General features: G+C 34.5%; 2 protein-coding genes across 3 annotated transcripts in view; both read left to right on the forward strand.

The window, feature by feature from the left end:
* LOC139974234 (fibrinogen-like protein A) overlaps nucleotides 1-15,737 on the forward strand; it is a 74,794-nt gene extending 59,057 nt beyond the window's left edge. Inside the window, exons 2-6 of one of the 2 annotated variants that reach the window (XM_071981240.1) lie at nucleotides 8,699-8,809; nucleotides 10,977-11,040; nucleotides 11,733-11,905; nucleotides 12,771-13,041; nucleotides 14,549-15,737. In XM_071981240.1, coding sequence (XP_071837341.1) covers nucleotides 8,738-8,809; nucleotides 10,977-11,040; nucleotides 11,733-11,905; nucleotides 12,771-13,041; nucleotides 14,549-14,889 — 921 coding nt within the window. In that variant the 5' untranslated portion in view covers nucleotides 8,699-8,737 and the 3' untranslated portion in view covers nucleotides 14,890-15,737. Of the gene's footprint in view, nucleotides 1-8,698; nucleotides 8,810-10,975; nucleotides 11,041-11,732; nucleotides 11,906-12,770; nucleotides 13,042-14,548 lie in introns of both variants that reach the window. The other variant, XM_071981241.1, reaches the window with a different exon arrangement.
* LOC139973958 (fibrinogen-like protein A) lies at nucleotides 2,636-6,010 on the forward strand. The gene is made up of 5 exons (XM_071980849.1): nucleotides 2,636-2,947; nucleotides 3,270-3,327; nucleotides 3,563-3,741; nucleotides 4,500-4,770; nucleotides 5,348-6,010. The coding sequence occupies exons 1-5, from the start codon at nucleotides 2,852-2,854 to the stop codon at nucleotides 5,680-5,682; spliced, it is 939 nt and encodes a 312-aa protein (XP_071836950.1). The 5' UTR covers nucleotides 2,636-2,851; the 3' UTR covers nucleotides 5,683-6,010.
* Nucleotides 15,738-16,964: the final 1,227 nt, after the last annotated feature.

Below are 16,964 nucleotides of genomic sequence, written 5' to 3' on the forward strand. Positions count from 1 at the left end.
TAATGAGTTTACATCATATAACGATCAATACTATTAGAACTGTAAACGGTGCCATGGCGGTATTTATTGAGCATGCTAGAAGTCATGCATTGCAAATTATTTAACTTCTGTCAGGCGAAACAATCTACATGATTACCTAGCATCTAACACATTTAACTGCAATCATAATTCTATCTGAGTAACAGTACTATCAAGACGTATTTTTTTTTGTGGAGTTTGAAAAATTGGACAACCACAAACTCCTAACGCCTGCCCACCTCATCAAACAAGTACCATGCTAGATCATGCTACAGTGTGATTGTGGATTGCGTGGGTTATTGGACCTAATTCATTAAACACGCATGAAGAAACAGATAGTTGCTTTAAGTTTCCAATTTCACGAAAGAAAGTAAACAAGAGGCTAACAAAAGCTTCTATCGACATCACCTTTCTAGATTTCACTTTACAATCTGACAAAATCGAATGCGATGATTTTTTTATATTGCATCATTCATTGCTAGTAAGATACTACCGTATTCATTTACGGTTCATTGCGGTATACTGCGTTATATTTGCATGTTCACATTCGCCGAGGCATCTTATGAAATAAGTATTGGTTTATCCCTTTTACTATACTCTTCTAATTCTAGAAAATTCAGAAAAAATAAGAACATAGGAAGCATTAAGAAGGAAAAGAGAACATAAATATTAATATTGCTTATAATCAATGAGTACTTGTATCTACATATTTATTACAATATATTAAATTCATAATATTTTGTTTATTCTTGAATGAAACTTGTGGTGCGTGTTCACGCACTTTGGTGATTTTTTGTTTACTTCCTTGCGTGATGCTTAATTGCACTTTTCGTTAAGCGTGAAATCAAGGCAGTCATTAAACTGAACCTATTTCCAGCAAATATTGTGGAAAATTCAGAAATTCGTGTTCCAAGGACCGTAAGGACACTGTACATATATTGTCCATGTCTAGCTGCAGTTGGTATACCCTGCCGCAAACGAGACACTTCTCAAGTCCTTTATTATTGTCCATTCCCGTTACCACCGTTTCGAGGTAATTTTCACTATAACAGCAGGTGTGAATCTTTCTGTACCCATAACATAGATACTGACGGACGTTACCTAAACTGCGCCGTTAAGCACCAAAGCGGCTGGTGGTTTTTTATGAAAACTGTAACAAATTGCTATGGGACTAGGTGTTACCATTTCCGGTATAGTAATTAAACCCGTGTCGACTACTTTTATATAATATCAGCCCACCAGTTAATTAATAATAATAATAATAATAATAATAATGATAATAACTTATATTTATATAGCGCTTAATAAGCACTTTACAAAGTAGGAAAGAGACACAGGAAACAAAGAAAATAAGTAAACTTGGAATCAAACAGAAATGTTTTAATTTGTCTCTTGAAAATAGAAAGCCACGAACGTGAAATGGGAGTTCGTTCCAAACAGGAGGCACAGCGTCAGAAAAGGCACGGCCGCCACAACGAGTGCGGGTACGTGGACCAGAAGTTTATAGCAAATGCGCATGATTGGAAGATCAAAGCGTAACTGTAGTTGACCGACGCAGATGAGTAAGAAGGTCAGTGGTTTATTGAGGGGCAAGTCCGATGATCGCTTTGTAGGTGAGAAGTAGGATCTCACACTGGATGGGCAGAAAGACGGGAAGCCAATGAAAAAAACGGAGTGCAGGAGTGAAGATCAAACTTTTCAGTGAGTGAGACTAGCCGCGCAGCAGCGTTCTGAATTATCTGTAGGGGAGCTATATGAGAAACTGGCAAATTATGCATACAAACTGTTGTAGTAATCCAGTTTGGAAGAAACAAAAGCGTGAACCAGTCGTTTAGTTGAACCTTGATCTAGATACCTTCAGAATTTACCATTGTTGTAAATACCATACGCAGCTGAACGACAAGAGTTTCGAATATGGGTGACATCACAATAATGTCGGGGGAAAATTTGCGGTTTTGTTAATAGATATAAACACAGTGTTGATAAACTTATAGCTTTATTACTTATTATCAACAGTTTTGCTTTTTTATACATCAAGAAACATTGAAAAGGAATTGTATATCGAACTATTTGCCCCCACTCCACCCTCAATATCAATTCCTTTCGACATGGGGATTGTGTTCATCAGTGCCTGTGACAGTTATGAAGCTATAAAGCAGCAAGTACCTAGTTCAACCACACAACGTAACTATATCATTAGGGATAGAATCTGCAATTATATCATCGCGTTTTATTTGACTACCACGCATCACAGACCTTTACAGGGAAAAAAAACCTGTTCCCCAGTTCAGCAATATAAACATTAGACATATCAACTTCACCAACTCCCATCGCACCAGTGCAAATGTTTCTTAATGACTTTTTGAATTACACTAACAACAGGGAAACATTCTCTCGTAGCTGTCTGTTGGCGAGGAGGTGGAGGAGGGATGGTGTTAGGGTTTGATTTTTTTTTGTCAGAGGCTTAGATCAGCGTTGTTCTACTTCTGGCAGTAGATCTTGTTTGCCAGGAAAGATAATGGGTAAAGTCTAGTAACATTTCATTTCCTCGTTCATAGCAAATGACAACACGCCAAGCAGAGTAACTAAAAACAACGGGAAGCAAACGAAAGTGTAGGTTGTGCAGATATGATATATAAAAGGCCTCTCTTTCCCTCTCTATGCTTGCACGGAAGATGACGTATAAGGAAATAAAGTTCTCATTCGACTACTCAAAATGTATATTAGATGCCAACCTTACGCATTTACGAGTAGAACGTCTGTGACAAATCTGTACGCGGTACACTGAGTCATTTGTATTGTGCGTCTAAGAAGTTTGAGTCTAGCATTAAGTATGATGGTAGTGCCGGCGTGGAATTCTGCATTCCTCTTCGTATTGGTATATCCCTCCTTCATGATATTTGTATTGTCAGCAACAAGAGGCCAAACGGTAAGTATTAATTCTTTTTGAAACATCTTTTTAATATCGTTATGTTCTTTCCACTACAAGTAATGAGCTAGGTTCCTGTACTTTCTTAAAGTGGTACCTATGGCTGTATAATCACCCCAGAAACAAAGAAATTATATTCGTTGTCTTTCCCGTCAAGTTTGCTGTTGTTAAAGGAATTGAATAAAAGGGTTGTTTGGTTGCTATTAAAAACTTGTAAATCAGCTTTTCGCATTAACATTAATTTTAAATTTAACTGCTATCGAATATAGGAACACCATGAATACAACCTGTTAAAGTATTCCGTTATGTTTATTTCTGATAGGTGAATCAATTAAAAGACGAGAGAGCAAACAGTTACAGGAGTAGAAGAAGCACGGAAAGTAAGTAGATACGTGTGTGTAAATGAATGTAATTAAATGTACCATACTATGTAACAAAGAGTAAAAACAGAACGGTATCATTGAGTAATGTAAAATCCCGGATCCGCCCAAGTTGGATTTTGCTTTGTTGTGTATGCTGTCAGTGTTATACGTGTTATTACTTAGGGCCTACGTTCTATGTGTCATAAATGCTATATTTTTATTTGTTGTACATAACCCACTAATTTTCTCATAGATGGTTTTTCAGAGGTCTACTACCGTCAACCTACTTTTCCGAAAGATTGTCATGAAATATTTCATGACACGTGTGATTGGGAAAATGTGACGTCGGGAGTGTATCTGATCCAGCCAACTGATTCTTTGGAACCCTTTCAGGTTTACTGTAACAATTCAATTGACGGTGGTGGTTGGACAGTGAGTATGACCCTTCTTGTCCGTCTTCGATTCAGGAGAGTAGTTCTACATATCACACGATCAAGGGTATTTTGGCTTAATTAAATCTCGATGGAGAATTGCCTTCAAATCATGCTTACCCTTCAAATGCATCATTTTTACAACATGAAAACGTCAAATATTCTTTCGAATCTGGTACGAAACGATCGATTTAGTCAATTATAATACAACGACTCTAGATGACAAAATATTTTGTCGGAAATGTTTTTCAAAAGAAGAAATGTGAAGATATATCGAAAGAGAATTGAAGCTAATGAAGTTGCTCACGTATGAGCTTAATAAAAAAACAGGAGGAAGAATGTTCCACTTCGTCAACCCTACACTACCGCCTCTACACCCTCCCCCCCCCCCTCCCCTACATTCACCAACATATTGGAAACAGAACGTCTCTTCTTTTTCTAAATAACATTGAACAGACCGAACGAACTTCGATACCTACAACGTCCATCTTGAAATTAGTGTTTCACAAAATTGCTTCGAATAATTGCTTATCTAGAAATTTATTCTCATGTATCTTATTCTGTACGGTGACACTTTTCGGCATATGCCGATTAAATTATTCCAAGATATATATTTCCCTTATTAGCTTTTTTTTAATATCAGCGTAATGGCATGGATACTGTTAATATCATAATGAAGTAGAAAACAATGGATTGAAATTACTTTTTTATTAGATTTCATACTTCTATACATGTTTTTTCTTTAATTACTTTATTCAGGTATTTCAAAGACGAATTGATGGCTCGATCGACTTCTACCGAAACTGGAACGATTATACCCAAGGTTTTGGTTTCCTTCATAGAGAATTTTGGCTCGGAAATGAGAAATTATCTTTCTTAACAAATCAAAACGATTATAGTCTACGAGTCGATGTAACTGACATACACGGAAACTCTTACTTCGCAAAGTACGAACTTTTTCGCATCAGCGATGAAAATGGCAAATACAGATTGGTTAATATTGATGATTACGATTCTAGCAGTACAACAGGTAACCATCATCACGGATTAAGCTTTGTAAGCATTTCGAATGAAATGTGCACCTCTGTTTTGAACACATAGGCACGTAAGCGCAGGAAACAATGAATTTTCGACCAATTTGCGAGTTTGGAGGACTGGTAGTTGCAGTTCCTGCTGAATCTCGGTAGCGGAATTTTAAGGTTCTGCTGTCGAAATTATACTAGCGTTGATCTTTGCTATTATTCGTAACATATGCGTTGGATATTGATTATTCATAACCATGTTATCAACAACAAGAAAAAAATCTATAAACTAAAGATTTTTTTTTATTCATCAATACTTTATTTTATCGTGCATATTGTACACTAGTTGAAATGAGTAACTAAACATGAAATGAAATGTAAAATATTTCGCATAACAAGATAAGAATGTAATGGAAATGTAAATGAAAGATTGCAAGATTAGAGAAGCCTTTTTTAATAAAGAAGATAATCAAATATGTTGGTGCTGGTGATCTCTATTTAACTCAAACTTAGACTACTTTTTTTCATCAGCACTAGGTACGCATATATTATAGAGATTTATGTTCTTTAATCATATTTTATTAGGTGACGATAAACTGAGCTGGCATAAAAACATGTCTTTCAGTACATATGATCGAGATAACGACAACTGGACCGACTTGAATTGTGCAGAGAGACAAAAAGGCGTCTGGTGGTTTGGAGAACTCAACGATGACGTGGCATCTGGTTGGGTTACAGAACATGGTTATTGCGAGAGGTTTCACAATGGTAATGGCTGTGATGAGTGTGGGAATATTCATTTGTTCGCCGATTTCGATGGGTCAACACGAGGAACCAATTTATTTGGGGATTCTATTACAGGCGATTATAACGACTGTGGTTTACATTACACGGAAATGAAACTACGACCACAAATTTAGGAACCAAAAACGACGACAGTTCTGTCCAATGCATTCGTAAACGCGTTCGGTATGAAGTTATTATTGAACTGCTAGTAATTAGCAAACATAATATGAATTAAACTCGATGCATTCTTTAAAATAGATGTAAGTTTTCTAGTTGTAGCAGACACAACTCTTATCTTGATTCCTTTTATACAAAACGCGCTACGTGAAGGACTTATTCCATTTAGTAGTCTAATGTAGTACAATATTATGGAAATTAACGAATTTTACGAGGATTTAACATCTGCTTTTTAATGTTTGAAACGTAAAAGTAAAACGTGAAATATATATAAAGATAGATAGATACGAGTGTGTATGCATGTGCATATATATATATATATATATATATATATATATATATATATATATATATATAAATATATATATATATATATATATATATATATATATATACATATATATAGCAAGAGAGGGAGAGAGGTGGGTGGAGAGATATGTGAAGGCAGAGAGAGACAAGAGGTTCCATTGAACATTTAAACTGCTAATTGCTGTTCTTAATTGTTTTGTTTTATACTGCGGACATAAGTTCCTTCCCTGTTGAGCTGCATAGCCTCAATGCTGAATTATATACGGCTGCACTCTATGAAATTCCTCTTCCTTCCATTTTAGTGTTAACTTGAAATAACATCGTTCACCAAACAAACCAAGGAAGCAAGTTTCGAACCTGACTGAATATCAATTGCTTCCTTATTTTTCTTTCTAATTCTTCAAATCATTCCAGTGAAATAAGACAAACACTTCTCTTTTGTCCTAACTTTTACTAAGGCAAGTTACACGCTCGTCAGTGAAAAATAAGTTAAACCTTCAGGTAGACCAAGAGCATTTCCTTTTACTCAGTGCAGTATGGAGTCTAGATACCCCTGATGGAAAATTGGTGATATGGTTCATTGAAACCGTGTAAATTAATACACTAATCATGTATTTCTAATCAAATAAAAGCATCAATATCAAGAATGATTGGTGCACATCACCAACGTAGATATCTTAATAGCTGCAATGTTGGCTTCCCACAAGTCAAATTGATATCTCTTTGGAAAGACTCGAAAAGCCAGATTGATCGTTTACTATAACACGAGACAAATACATGTATAATTCGACGGTAGACGTGGCGTTTTTCGCACGTACCATACCAATCCCTGGAATGCCCAGAATATACCTATTCGTAATACCTTGCTTTCCAGAATATATCAATTCGTGATATCCTGCTCCATTTTCTTTCAAACCCGTGCACAACTTTATTTTCAAACCTTCCAGAACATGAACAGAAGACGGTTAAATGATCTTTATTTGGTGGCGCTGTGCATAAATACTGCTTGCAGCCGTTTCAACGACGGCAAAAATTCGCATTATGCATGACATGTACGGTACTATGTATACATCTGTCATTTGAAATCACATATATAAATAATAGGTCGGCTAAGTCGTCACTGAAGGTTTAGTGAACATTTCTCTCGTTGAAGGTATTAAAAGTTACATGGATCATACATTTTTTTTTCAACTATAGTTGAGTCACCTCGACAATGTGTTTCTTACTGTTCTTTGCTAAATAAAGATATATCCTGCTGCATCCCTCAGATCAGGAAGCGTTACAGATGCTTCTATAACTGTAATAGCTCCCTGCTCCCAAACACGTTCTTGTAGTTCTTTGTAACAGTTCGATGTTTCGGTTATGAGTTTCAACGGACATTCCGCTTTACCAAATATATTATTGTAGTCCAGTCCATCTTCCCGACCGGTGATGTCGAAAGTTTCCAGGTGCCATGCATACAGCAGTAATGTCTGTGTTGAGCTTTTGATATGAAAATATAAAAAAAAAATGTATAAATAAACTAGAACTTCCCTGTTACCTCAAAGACAACGGAAATTTCACCCAATCTGTTACTCGGTTTACCAAAAGACATAGCACATATTACTTCAGAAATGGCTCCCTTCTGTCATCGCTGTATGCTGTGCTATCTGTCTGCATTATGTGCTCGTCTTTTAGTACCTTGTAGTTTATGTTACTTTGTCATTCAGTCCCTGAAGAAGATTCTGTTAGGATCGAAACGTCAGTACACTAACACATTGTCTTACACAGGCTATTTAGTGGATACTCATGAGTTTGCTAACAGTTTTTGTTTATTCTGATCCCTGTATGTTGTGAGAATGGCTTATCGGTATGAGGTAAGTGTCAAGAGGTCGTCTGTTGAGCATGGGATTGAATCTTGAGAAGCATCTGACATAGTGAAGACTATGCTTATACGATATCGGCACTCGGCCGTTACGACGCAGGACACACCGCAACAACATTATTCATATAAGAACATTTTCACATTGAATCTTTCGTGAGCTTCGAAATCAATTGCACATTACTTGACATATTATAATGGTAGTGGATTATTGGTAAACACAACTGCAATGATTATAATAATGAACTTTTACCTTTGCCTGAATGATATGTAAAATATTACAATTAGACCCTTACACATGTAACAATTTATATATTGTTAAGTATATAACATGTTCAATATAGGTTTTAATCAATAAATAAACCATGATTACCTTACGCTTTACTGTAACACTCATTTACATATAAACTTCATCAAGAATAAAAACAAAATCCTGTACTTGTAGGGCTATATTCCATGTTAATCTCAACAACTTGTCGCATCTCTGAAATAATGTTTTGTCACCTTGTTTTTTTTTTTACAACTGCACCTGTAAATTCGGAATGATCGTACTTATTCCGTATATATATACAGCAATACTTTGAACCAGGAAGGTGTTGATAGCTCCATTGTTGAACAAACGCACACTAAACCGGAATGTACGGCAGTGTTAACAAATATAACTGATACTAAAACTCGGCCCTTAAATGCTTCGGTTATGTCACTTGGTTATTTCTGAGGTGAGTCGATAAACAATCAAAGAACCATTTTTCAAAGGAATCATTCTCGTCTGAGGAGCGATAGGATAAACATTTCTCTCTCTCTCTCTCTCTCTCTAAATATTATCCACAATTTGCTTCAAGATGACACTCAATTGTTTGATCTGGATTTTGATCTGCTTCGTAGCAACGATTTCATCTTCATTCGGGGAAATGGTGAGTAAACTTAATGAATTTAATTTAACAAATTATTTTTTTACTTTGCTGTTTTAAATTTCTCTTGGCGATTTTAATATACCATGTCACCTTTCTTCTCCGTCAGCTTCGATCGTTTTACAACTTAAGCTTTTAAATTTTGCATTGCCTTTATATTTGTTGTATCTACTCTAACCTAGCCATGTAATATTAACACACAATTAGATACCTGTACTATATATCTGATTTATCAACACTTCAAATGTGTACATCTTAGAAACCAAAAGAGTTTTTCAAAAACATTCAACAGATTTTGAGTGATATATCGCACACAACAAATGTACTGAATATGGGGCTAATTGGCTAGGTTCTTTAACGGCTTGTACAAATAATACATTTGAAGCAGTAGACAGGCACGTTAAAGCCTTAGTAAGTCTTCCATTATAACAGTTGGTACTAATATGTATCAAGGCTCTGTTAACTTTAGGCCACAAAATATACATCGCCAATGATTGCATGATTAGTATGTGCCAACAAAGATTGCTTAGATTTTATTGCCAACATGCAACCTTTTTAAACATTTATATATCAAGGCTAGAAATATGGATATATCTTTGTAATTCATTACCTTGAAGGGTCCTTGAAACAAAAATGACTGTAATTAAAAGATACTTTTGGTATAGTTTGAAAACTTAACATTTCAATAATATCTGATAATGTTAAACGTCATTATTGTAATAAAACTAATTTGTGTTCAGAATAAGAAACAAAGTTAATACAAAGTAGGAAAAATCAAGTATGGATCAAACTTACCAAAAAAAAACTTAGAAATTTAATACTTCTTGTTAAAACACAGATTGACGCTTTGCAAATAATGATATTGAATTTAAAAAAAAAAAAAAAACTAAACGCTTACATATATAAGTTGCAGGTTAATGATAAAATCGTTCCCGCATTGTAACAAGAAAAGTTCACATAGAGAATATCTCTAAACTAGCTCCCCTGATACAAGTGTTATTAGACTTTCTTTCAGTCTACTTCACATAAAATCCGTTTGTGAAGTATTTAGCTATGAAGATGCTTCTTTTTAATTTTTAAAAGAGCAAGAGGTATTTATATAGAGCAAGATGTGTTTATATGCTTCCATCCGACCCTCGTATATTTAATTATAATGTTAACTAAAGAACTCTTACATGCATAAAACAAATACAATTTCGAGGCAATGAAACCCCTCAAATACACACATTAGATTTAATCCGTACAGCAATATAGCTGGAAGACGATTTTGGAATGACGGTGTTGTGACATTGGAAAAAAGCACCGTCTAGACGTTATGTCTGTTACATCTGGTCATCAAATTTAATGCATATCTAATCTCATTTCACATTGTATGATTTGTTTTTTTAATTTTCGAAAATAACTTTGTAAAAGTAAACAATTTTAATGTATAAACATCTGGACATATGTTTGATTCTTACATTATGTTAGTTAGATACAAAGGATATCAACTACCTTCCTCAAGTAAATGTAACTAGCCTAGGACTATACTGAATGTAAATCGCATGATTTGTTTTCAACTAACTACAATAACTCTCACGTCATTGTGAAGTATTGCGTTCAATGCGTAACTACTTGAAATTTCACTACTTGAAATCATTACAAGAAAAACGCCCGGCTTTGCGTAAAAACGCGTAATTAATAATCACGTTCTAATATCAAGAAAATATGCGATTCGTAAGTCACCCATATACCTATTAAAATTAGTTCCAACCTCTTTGAGTCTTTTTATGTAACTCACTGTTTATTTATACACATCATCAGGTACTCATGTACCATATTCGGAAGTAAACTGCCTGGAATATTTGTTTGCTACATTTGCTACATTTCTACTATTCCTTAAAAACAATTTCCTTCAAGTTGTGTAATTTTTAAAGAAATGATCTCCGCATTGATCTTCTATGTTGCGCAAGAATCCATTTTACTTCTTGGCTGTCGTAGTTACCGTCATCATTTGGTTACAAATTCCAAACAAATGTTTGCGTGCTTTTCATTATGTGCTAGTTACTAATCACTGATAATTACTAAGGTAAATGTAATTTGTTACTTTCACCAAAATACGGCAGTGAAGCATTTTCTATTCTTAAATAAAATTGAACTCTCTTTCGTGACTTTTTGCCTAAATCTTCAGGAGATTGTTGAAGCGATCAGTGAGCAACTTCCTCTTAACAGAAACAGAAGAAGCACAGATAATGGTAATGATAGGCAGTTTTGAGTTTGTCTGATTTTAATGCATTTTTTAACATTCAGTTTCATTGATAACATTTATGCTGTTAAAAAAAATACCCATCCATACGTAACAGTTATAATAATGGAAACACAACTCGATAATCATTTGTAAAAGCTACTCTCAGTCTCTGAATATGAAAAACATATTTTAGTAATTGTTTTGTTACTTGTTTTTATTTTGCATATTTCAAAAAATGTTCGTGTGGTTTATCGGACCCACTGTGTACCCTTGCAATATTCTTCTATTCGGCTGTTGTTTTACAACTTGTTTATCTATAAAGTATCCATTTAGTTGTTAATGATTACTGTATGTTACTTAACACACCCTTTCTTGTTTACTCGATGAGTGTACAGTATGTGATTTAATATACCCCCTTTTATTTTCTAGATGTCAATATATCAATAAACATACACTTTCATGTTTTCTCTTGTTATATGCTCCACTATTCAATCATTTAAAAATATCTCACATTCTTCTAATGGGAGGGATGAAATAATAATTACCCATTATCAGACAACAATATCTTCATCAATAATTTTAGAGCTATTGAAAGTTGATGTCTCGTATAGCAGTAGTTTCTTAATATTTTTAAAAACGGTCATTCATGAACCTGCTATATCTTCCTGAGTCTAAAAGAATGTTTTGTATCATCTATAGAAATGTCCTATTTTTACTACCAATCCGGCAAGTATCCCAGAGATTGTCAAGAAGTATTTGACCAATGTGAAGGAGACTCCCTTGATTCCGGTGTATATTTGATCCAACCAGTTGGCGCGAAAGAACCATTCGAAGTGCTTTGTAACAATTCCATTGATGAAGGAAGATGGACGGTAATTTTTGTCTCTTTATTTGATTGATACATTAATAGTTGAAGGTTTTTCATATGTTTTATTTTAAAACAACCTCCCATGAAAATTAAATATATACGTTTTCCCTTCGTGCAACATCTTCACATTCAGCATCTTATTGTTTAGCTGCCACAGGTGTACACAGTGGACCCATTTTCGTTCTTTGTTCAAAAGGAAATGTTGTCACGTAATGTATCGTCTGGCGAACAATTCACTTGGTTGATGGCCAATTTATGTTAATGGTTTATAAGATAAATACACGTAAGCCATTGCTATATTTAAATTGGTTTCAGTTTTGTATATTACAAGGTAACCTTTATTTCGGTTAATAATAATAATAAAGGTATTTTTTTGTGTTAAATACAAGTTCATGTCGTTTATGAGCTTGTTAAGATTAAGTGGTCGCATAAGTAGAAACTAGACAGAATTTATAGGTAAAACCTTTTTATTTGCTGATTTTCAAGTCCTATATGCGTTAGTAGTTTGAAGAATATTTGTTCTTAGAATTATTCATTTTCTGAAACAAAATTTAAGAAGGGTGGAATTGTTTTAACATAAGATGTATAAAGTGTTCGTCTCATTCCAATTTACGGTAAGAAAAATACATAAAAATTGACGTCGTACGGTGTTTACATTTATTTCATACCAAAGTTATTGCAAAGTTAGCACATGTTTGTTAGTTTGCATTATAGCCTTACACGAAAATGCAATCACAATAAATTAAACCAGTATCACCAGTTAAAATGAAGGCAGTCCTTACAAGAGGCCCTAACACGATATCGCCAAATTAAATGATCAGTTCGGCGTGTTACCTGTGCAAATTGTCTACAATTTCTATTCAACACAGGTGTTACAACGTCGTATGGACGGATCGATCGATTTCTATCGTTACTGGGATGAGTACAAAAATGGTTTCGGGTTTCTCAATACTGAATTTTGGCTCGGCAACGACAAGATTGCTCTTTTGACTAATCAGAAAGACTACGAGCTTAGAATTGACATTACCGATAGGCATGGCTCGTCATACTTTGCGAAGTATAATCTCTTCCGGATCAGTGATGAACAGAGTAAATATAGACTAGTAAACATCGATGGATATGATTCTACCAGCTCAGTTGGTATGTAAATGTTTATACCATGAAACTTTATGGTAATATTAAAGTTAAAATATGAATGATAAAATATATACTTAATGTTCTGAGCAACTTTCTGCAACTTTTGAGTCATTCACTCATGATAAAAGCATAATTCAGAATTTTTTTTATTCTTGTTGAATATAAGACGTACGACAAAGTGCAATGATATCCTCCATAATGTATGTTACCTTCACATAATCAGTGCCACTAGAAGTTCTTAAATTTATCAATTATAAACAAATTTCTCGAAATTATGAACTACACACATTACAAGGGCATATTTTAATTTGCCCTACCTGAAGATGTAACTAGATTACTTTAATTGGTAATAATATGGTGCACTCCTTTTCTTTGATTGGGTCTGTAGGAATGTAGATTTCCCCCACGTAAAAATTGTTGCGTTATATTAATTATGACTTCCGTGTAGGTGAAGTAGATTTAGCATGTTACCCCGGGTGATAAACAATACTTTACAAGATGAATTCAACTCTTGGTCTGACATGTAATTATTATTATTTATTAAGGTTATTCCAAAGTTTGCAAAAAGGTACAGACTGAAAGCATGCAAGCAAGTCATATAACCATAATATATGCTTCTAGTTCGTGTTGTGAGTTGACGTCCTAACATTGGTTATTTGGGGCATTCAACAGTTACGATTGTCAAATAAAGCCACCTATAGTTCCAAATGGTTTCCTAAACTCCACTATTCAACAACACTGCACTCATGTAGGACCGTCAATTACCATTGCCTACCCTACACCTGTCACCATTAGTCTCGTGGCAGAGATACTTGTGATAGATAACTTTCCCAACCAGCTAAGATTATTCAGTTCGTATTCTAATTGGGATGTATAACAGCGTAAATAGTTCTTCAATTACGTGACTGAAGCCTCCAGCAAGTCAAAATGTAAAATCACCGTGTCATGATTCATGTTTTAATAAGTTACTCTATCGTCTTTACTGGAAATGCAAATCATCTAATATATTGAAGCTAGAATGACCTGGTGTTTGTTTATCAAAGTGTTTTCTTTTTTACATGTACCTTGCAAATATGGACAGAAAAGAAACGGGGTATTAAATCACACATTGATAATGATAGCCTCCTGACAATATAATTAAACCCTACCTGAAATCTTACAAATAGAGCATGATTTTCATGAGATTTTTGTGGGAGTCGTTTATCGTTGAAATCTGCAAAAATAAGATAATGGTAAAATTAATTTACCAATATAACCAGTTACATATCATTGAAATAAGGACTATAAGTCAAAATATCGCTTTCAGTGATTCCTTCTAATGCATTAGTTCACTTTTGTGAACTTAAGTTGAATTATTTATATATTAAGGTAATACAACTTACCAACTATAATGTATCAGCTTCCGCAGAGTATCATGCACATATTGCAGTCAGTATTAATACTCATACGTCTTAAATTAAACTATATTAATTACATTGATCTCCCTTTCTTTTTTATCTCATTTGAACAGGAATTGATCGTATGTCATGGCATAAAAATAAGTTATTCAGTACGAGGGATCAAGATAACGACGGTTGGAGTGACTATCACTGTGCAGAGAAGCACGTGGGTGCCTGGTGGTTTGGGCATAATTACTATCATCCTAGCAGTACTACATGTGCTAATGATTATTATTGCGAGTTTTTTCCAGTCGGTGGGGGTGGATGTGCCCTGTGTGGGAAATTTCATCCTAACAGCGACTATGACGGCTCTACACGTGGATCCAACATGTTTTGGGATGACCTTCGTGATGGAAGAAACAACGATTGTGGACTGATTTATACCGATCTGAAAATAAGACCGACTTCCTAAGGCTAACAATATGTGAAATTGACGTAACGAGTCGGTTAGACGAGATGTTTGTACATGGCTAATGGCAGGAAATTTTTTTTATCTGACCATATCATGAGTTTAAAAACTTGACAAAACACTGAGTACTTTGATCTATTCAGATTTTTCTGTTTGTTTTCCTTTGTCTTCGTTCAAATATTTTCAAGTTGTGAAATCCTTTGAATATTTGTGGACAAAAACAACCCAAACTTGCTCCTGCGAAAATTAGGCACATGTACGGTTTCAAACACATCGCTTCTGTTGAAAGTCTTTTGAACATCACCATTTTTTAGATCAGTATAATATAAGTCAAATAAGAAATCTAATGAAGCTTTCTGTTTTATTGCAAAAGACTAAGTTTATTTAGAGTTCTGTTAAAATTCAGACGTGCATCTTACCAGAAATGTTAATGTGTACCAAAAGTGAACTAGAAGCAAACAGAAATGATCTCATGGATTCACATTGAAGAAGGTTTTTCTTTTCATTTCTTTAATGTTTACTATATTAAGATAGGCAACCCCGGAATGAGTATGGTTACAATGTTTAGTAAAGTGGTTATAAAACCTTTCCAACACAACTTGGTATCACTCTTTATATATTGTAACAACACTATTTTCACAGTGGAAAATTGAATTGATTTGTTGCTTTTTGTGTGTGTGAAATCATAGCATTTTTGAAGTGCATGCATGATCCCAAGTGATTTACACATCTTAAAATTAAGCTGCTTCTTAGATATTCATTTTAGTTCAAACTCATATATAAATATGGATGTGGAGTAAGTTGTTCAGTACGTTGTTAAATAAAAGAAACGGTATGTAATTGTGAAATCATATTATATTCGACCGAAATGTTTCATTTCCCCACCAATAGAAAATAAAATAAAATAAAATTAAGGGTAATTCTGGAAACAGAATAGGGACATGAGAATTGGAGAGGAAAAAATGAATTTCTTTTCATAACAAACTGAAGACTACTACGGTTGATGCAAATCTACAAATCATTTGTTTTTGCTATAGTTCTAACCAGCGAATTTAAGTTCATACTGCCAATAGTGACGATCCAGATAATATGAAATTATATTTGTGCGCTTACATTGTCTTCTTTTTTTCCCGATTTATATTACTTCCAGCCACACTCGGTCGGATCGTTAAATATATAGACACCTATCTCCAGACATGGAGCGTACTCATTGTCGATCATGCAGTATGTTTCATTTTAGTTTCGATGTACTTGTAGGAATACGATAACAATGCATTTGTTTTACTTCCCAAGATAAATCTGACCATTCTCAGTGTCAACTTGGCTTCTAACGTGAAACCTAGCGTGTATACCTGTATAGTAAACGGATACGCAATGAAGTTAAGGTATGATACGTAGTCAACTGAAACTGCTATTTTTATTGCGTTTCGCTCGATTATCTGCTGTATGAGGGAGTTAACTCATTCAGTCACTTTTATGTAAAGGTGAAATATTTTTATGTGGTTTACCACTCGACCGCTACTCCGGGACTGAAGGAAGAGCAATACATTATACTACCCAGTATGACATGAAGAATACTTCTATTTGATCGCGTAATATTTTACAGCAGGAAATATAGGACCTGCTCACAAGTTTCCTATTTTTTCTTCTTTTTGTTGCAAAACTATTGCCACGGGCGTCTACAGCCAGGAAAAGAGATCGCAAAAGAGGAATGTGGCAAAAAAAAACCCCCATAAAACAGCACAGACACTGTGATCCTCATTCAGTATATCCATGCTCGTACATATTAATTGTTATGATGCACAAATGTAACTGCTAGAAGATTAACCGATTAATTTACTGCCATGATAAACTAGTTTACATATTAATATATTGCAAGGTTCACCATAAATCTCAACGCAAGACTTAGTTGCTCCTTTACAGCCCATTCTCTCCATTCCTCACTTTTGTTTTTGTTTTTCTTTAGCATGGATTACTACAGCTGACATTCGTTGCATACATCACGTTAAATATAATACTCAAAATTACAGTAGAAATGCGATGGCAAAATGTCCTCTCTAATTTATGTCGTTGTGATA

The sequence above is a fragment of the Apostichopus japonicus genome, chromosome 9, assembly GCF_037975245.1.
Source record: "Apostichopus japonicus isolate 1M-3 chromosome 9, ASM3797524v1, whole genome shotgun sequence".
NCBI classification, from domain to species: domain Eukaryota; kingdom Metazoa; phylum Echinodermata; class Holothuroidea; order Aspidochirotida; family Stichopodidae; genus Apostichopus; species Apostichopus japonicus.

Excerpts from the sequence above, each read along its gene's own strand:
- LOC139973958 (XM_071980849.1), top strand. The coding sequence starts at position 2,852 with ATGATGGTAGTGCCGGCGTGGAATTCTGCATTCCTCTTCGTATTGGTA. Across the intron at positions 3,328-3,562 it reads GAGTAGAAGAAGCACGGAAA|ATGGTTTTTCAGAGGTCTAC; the intron begins GTAAGTAGATAC and ends ATTTTCTCATAG. Across the intron at positions 4,771-5,347 it reads CGATTCTAGCAGTACAACAG|GTGACGATAAACTGAGCTGG; the intron begins GTAACCATCATC and ends ATATTTTATTAG.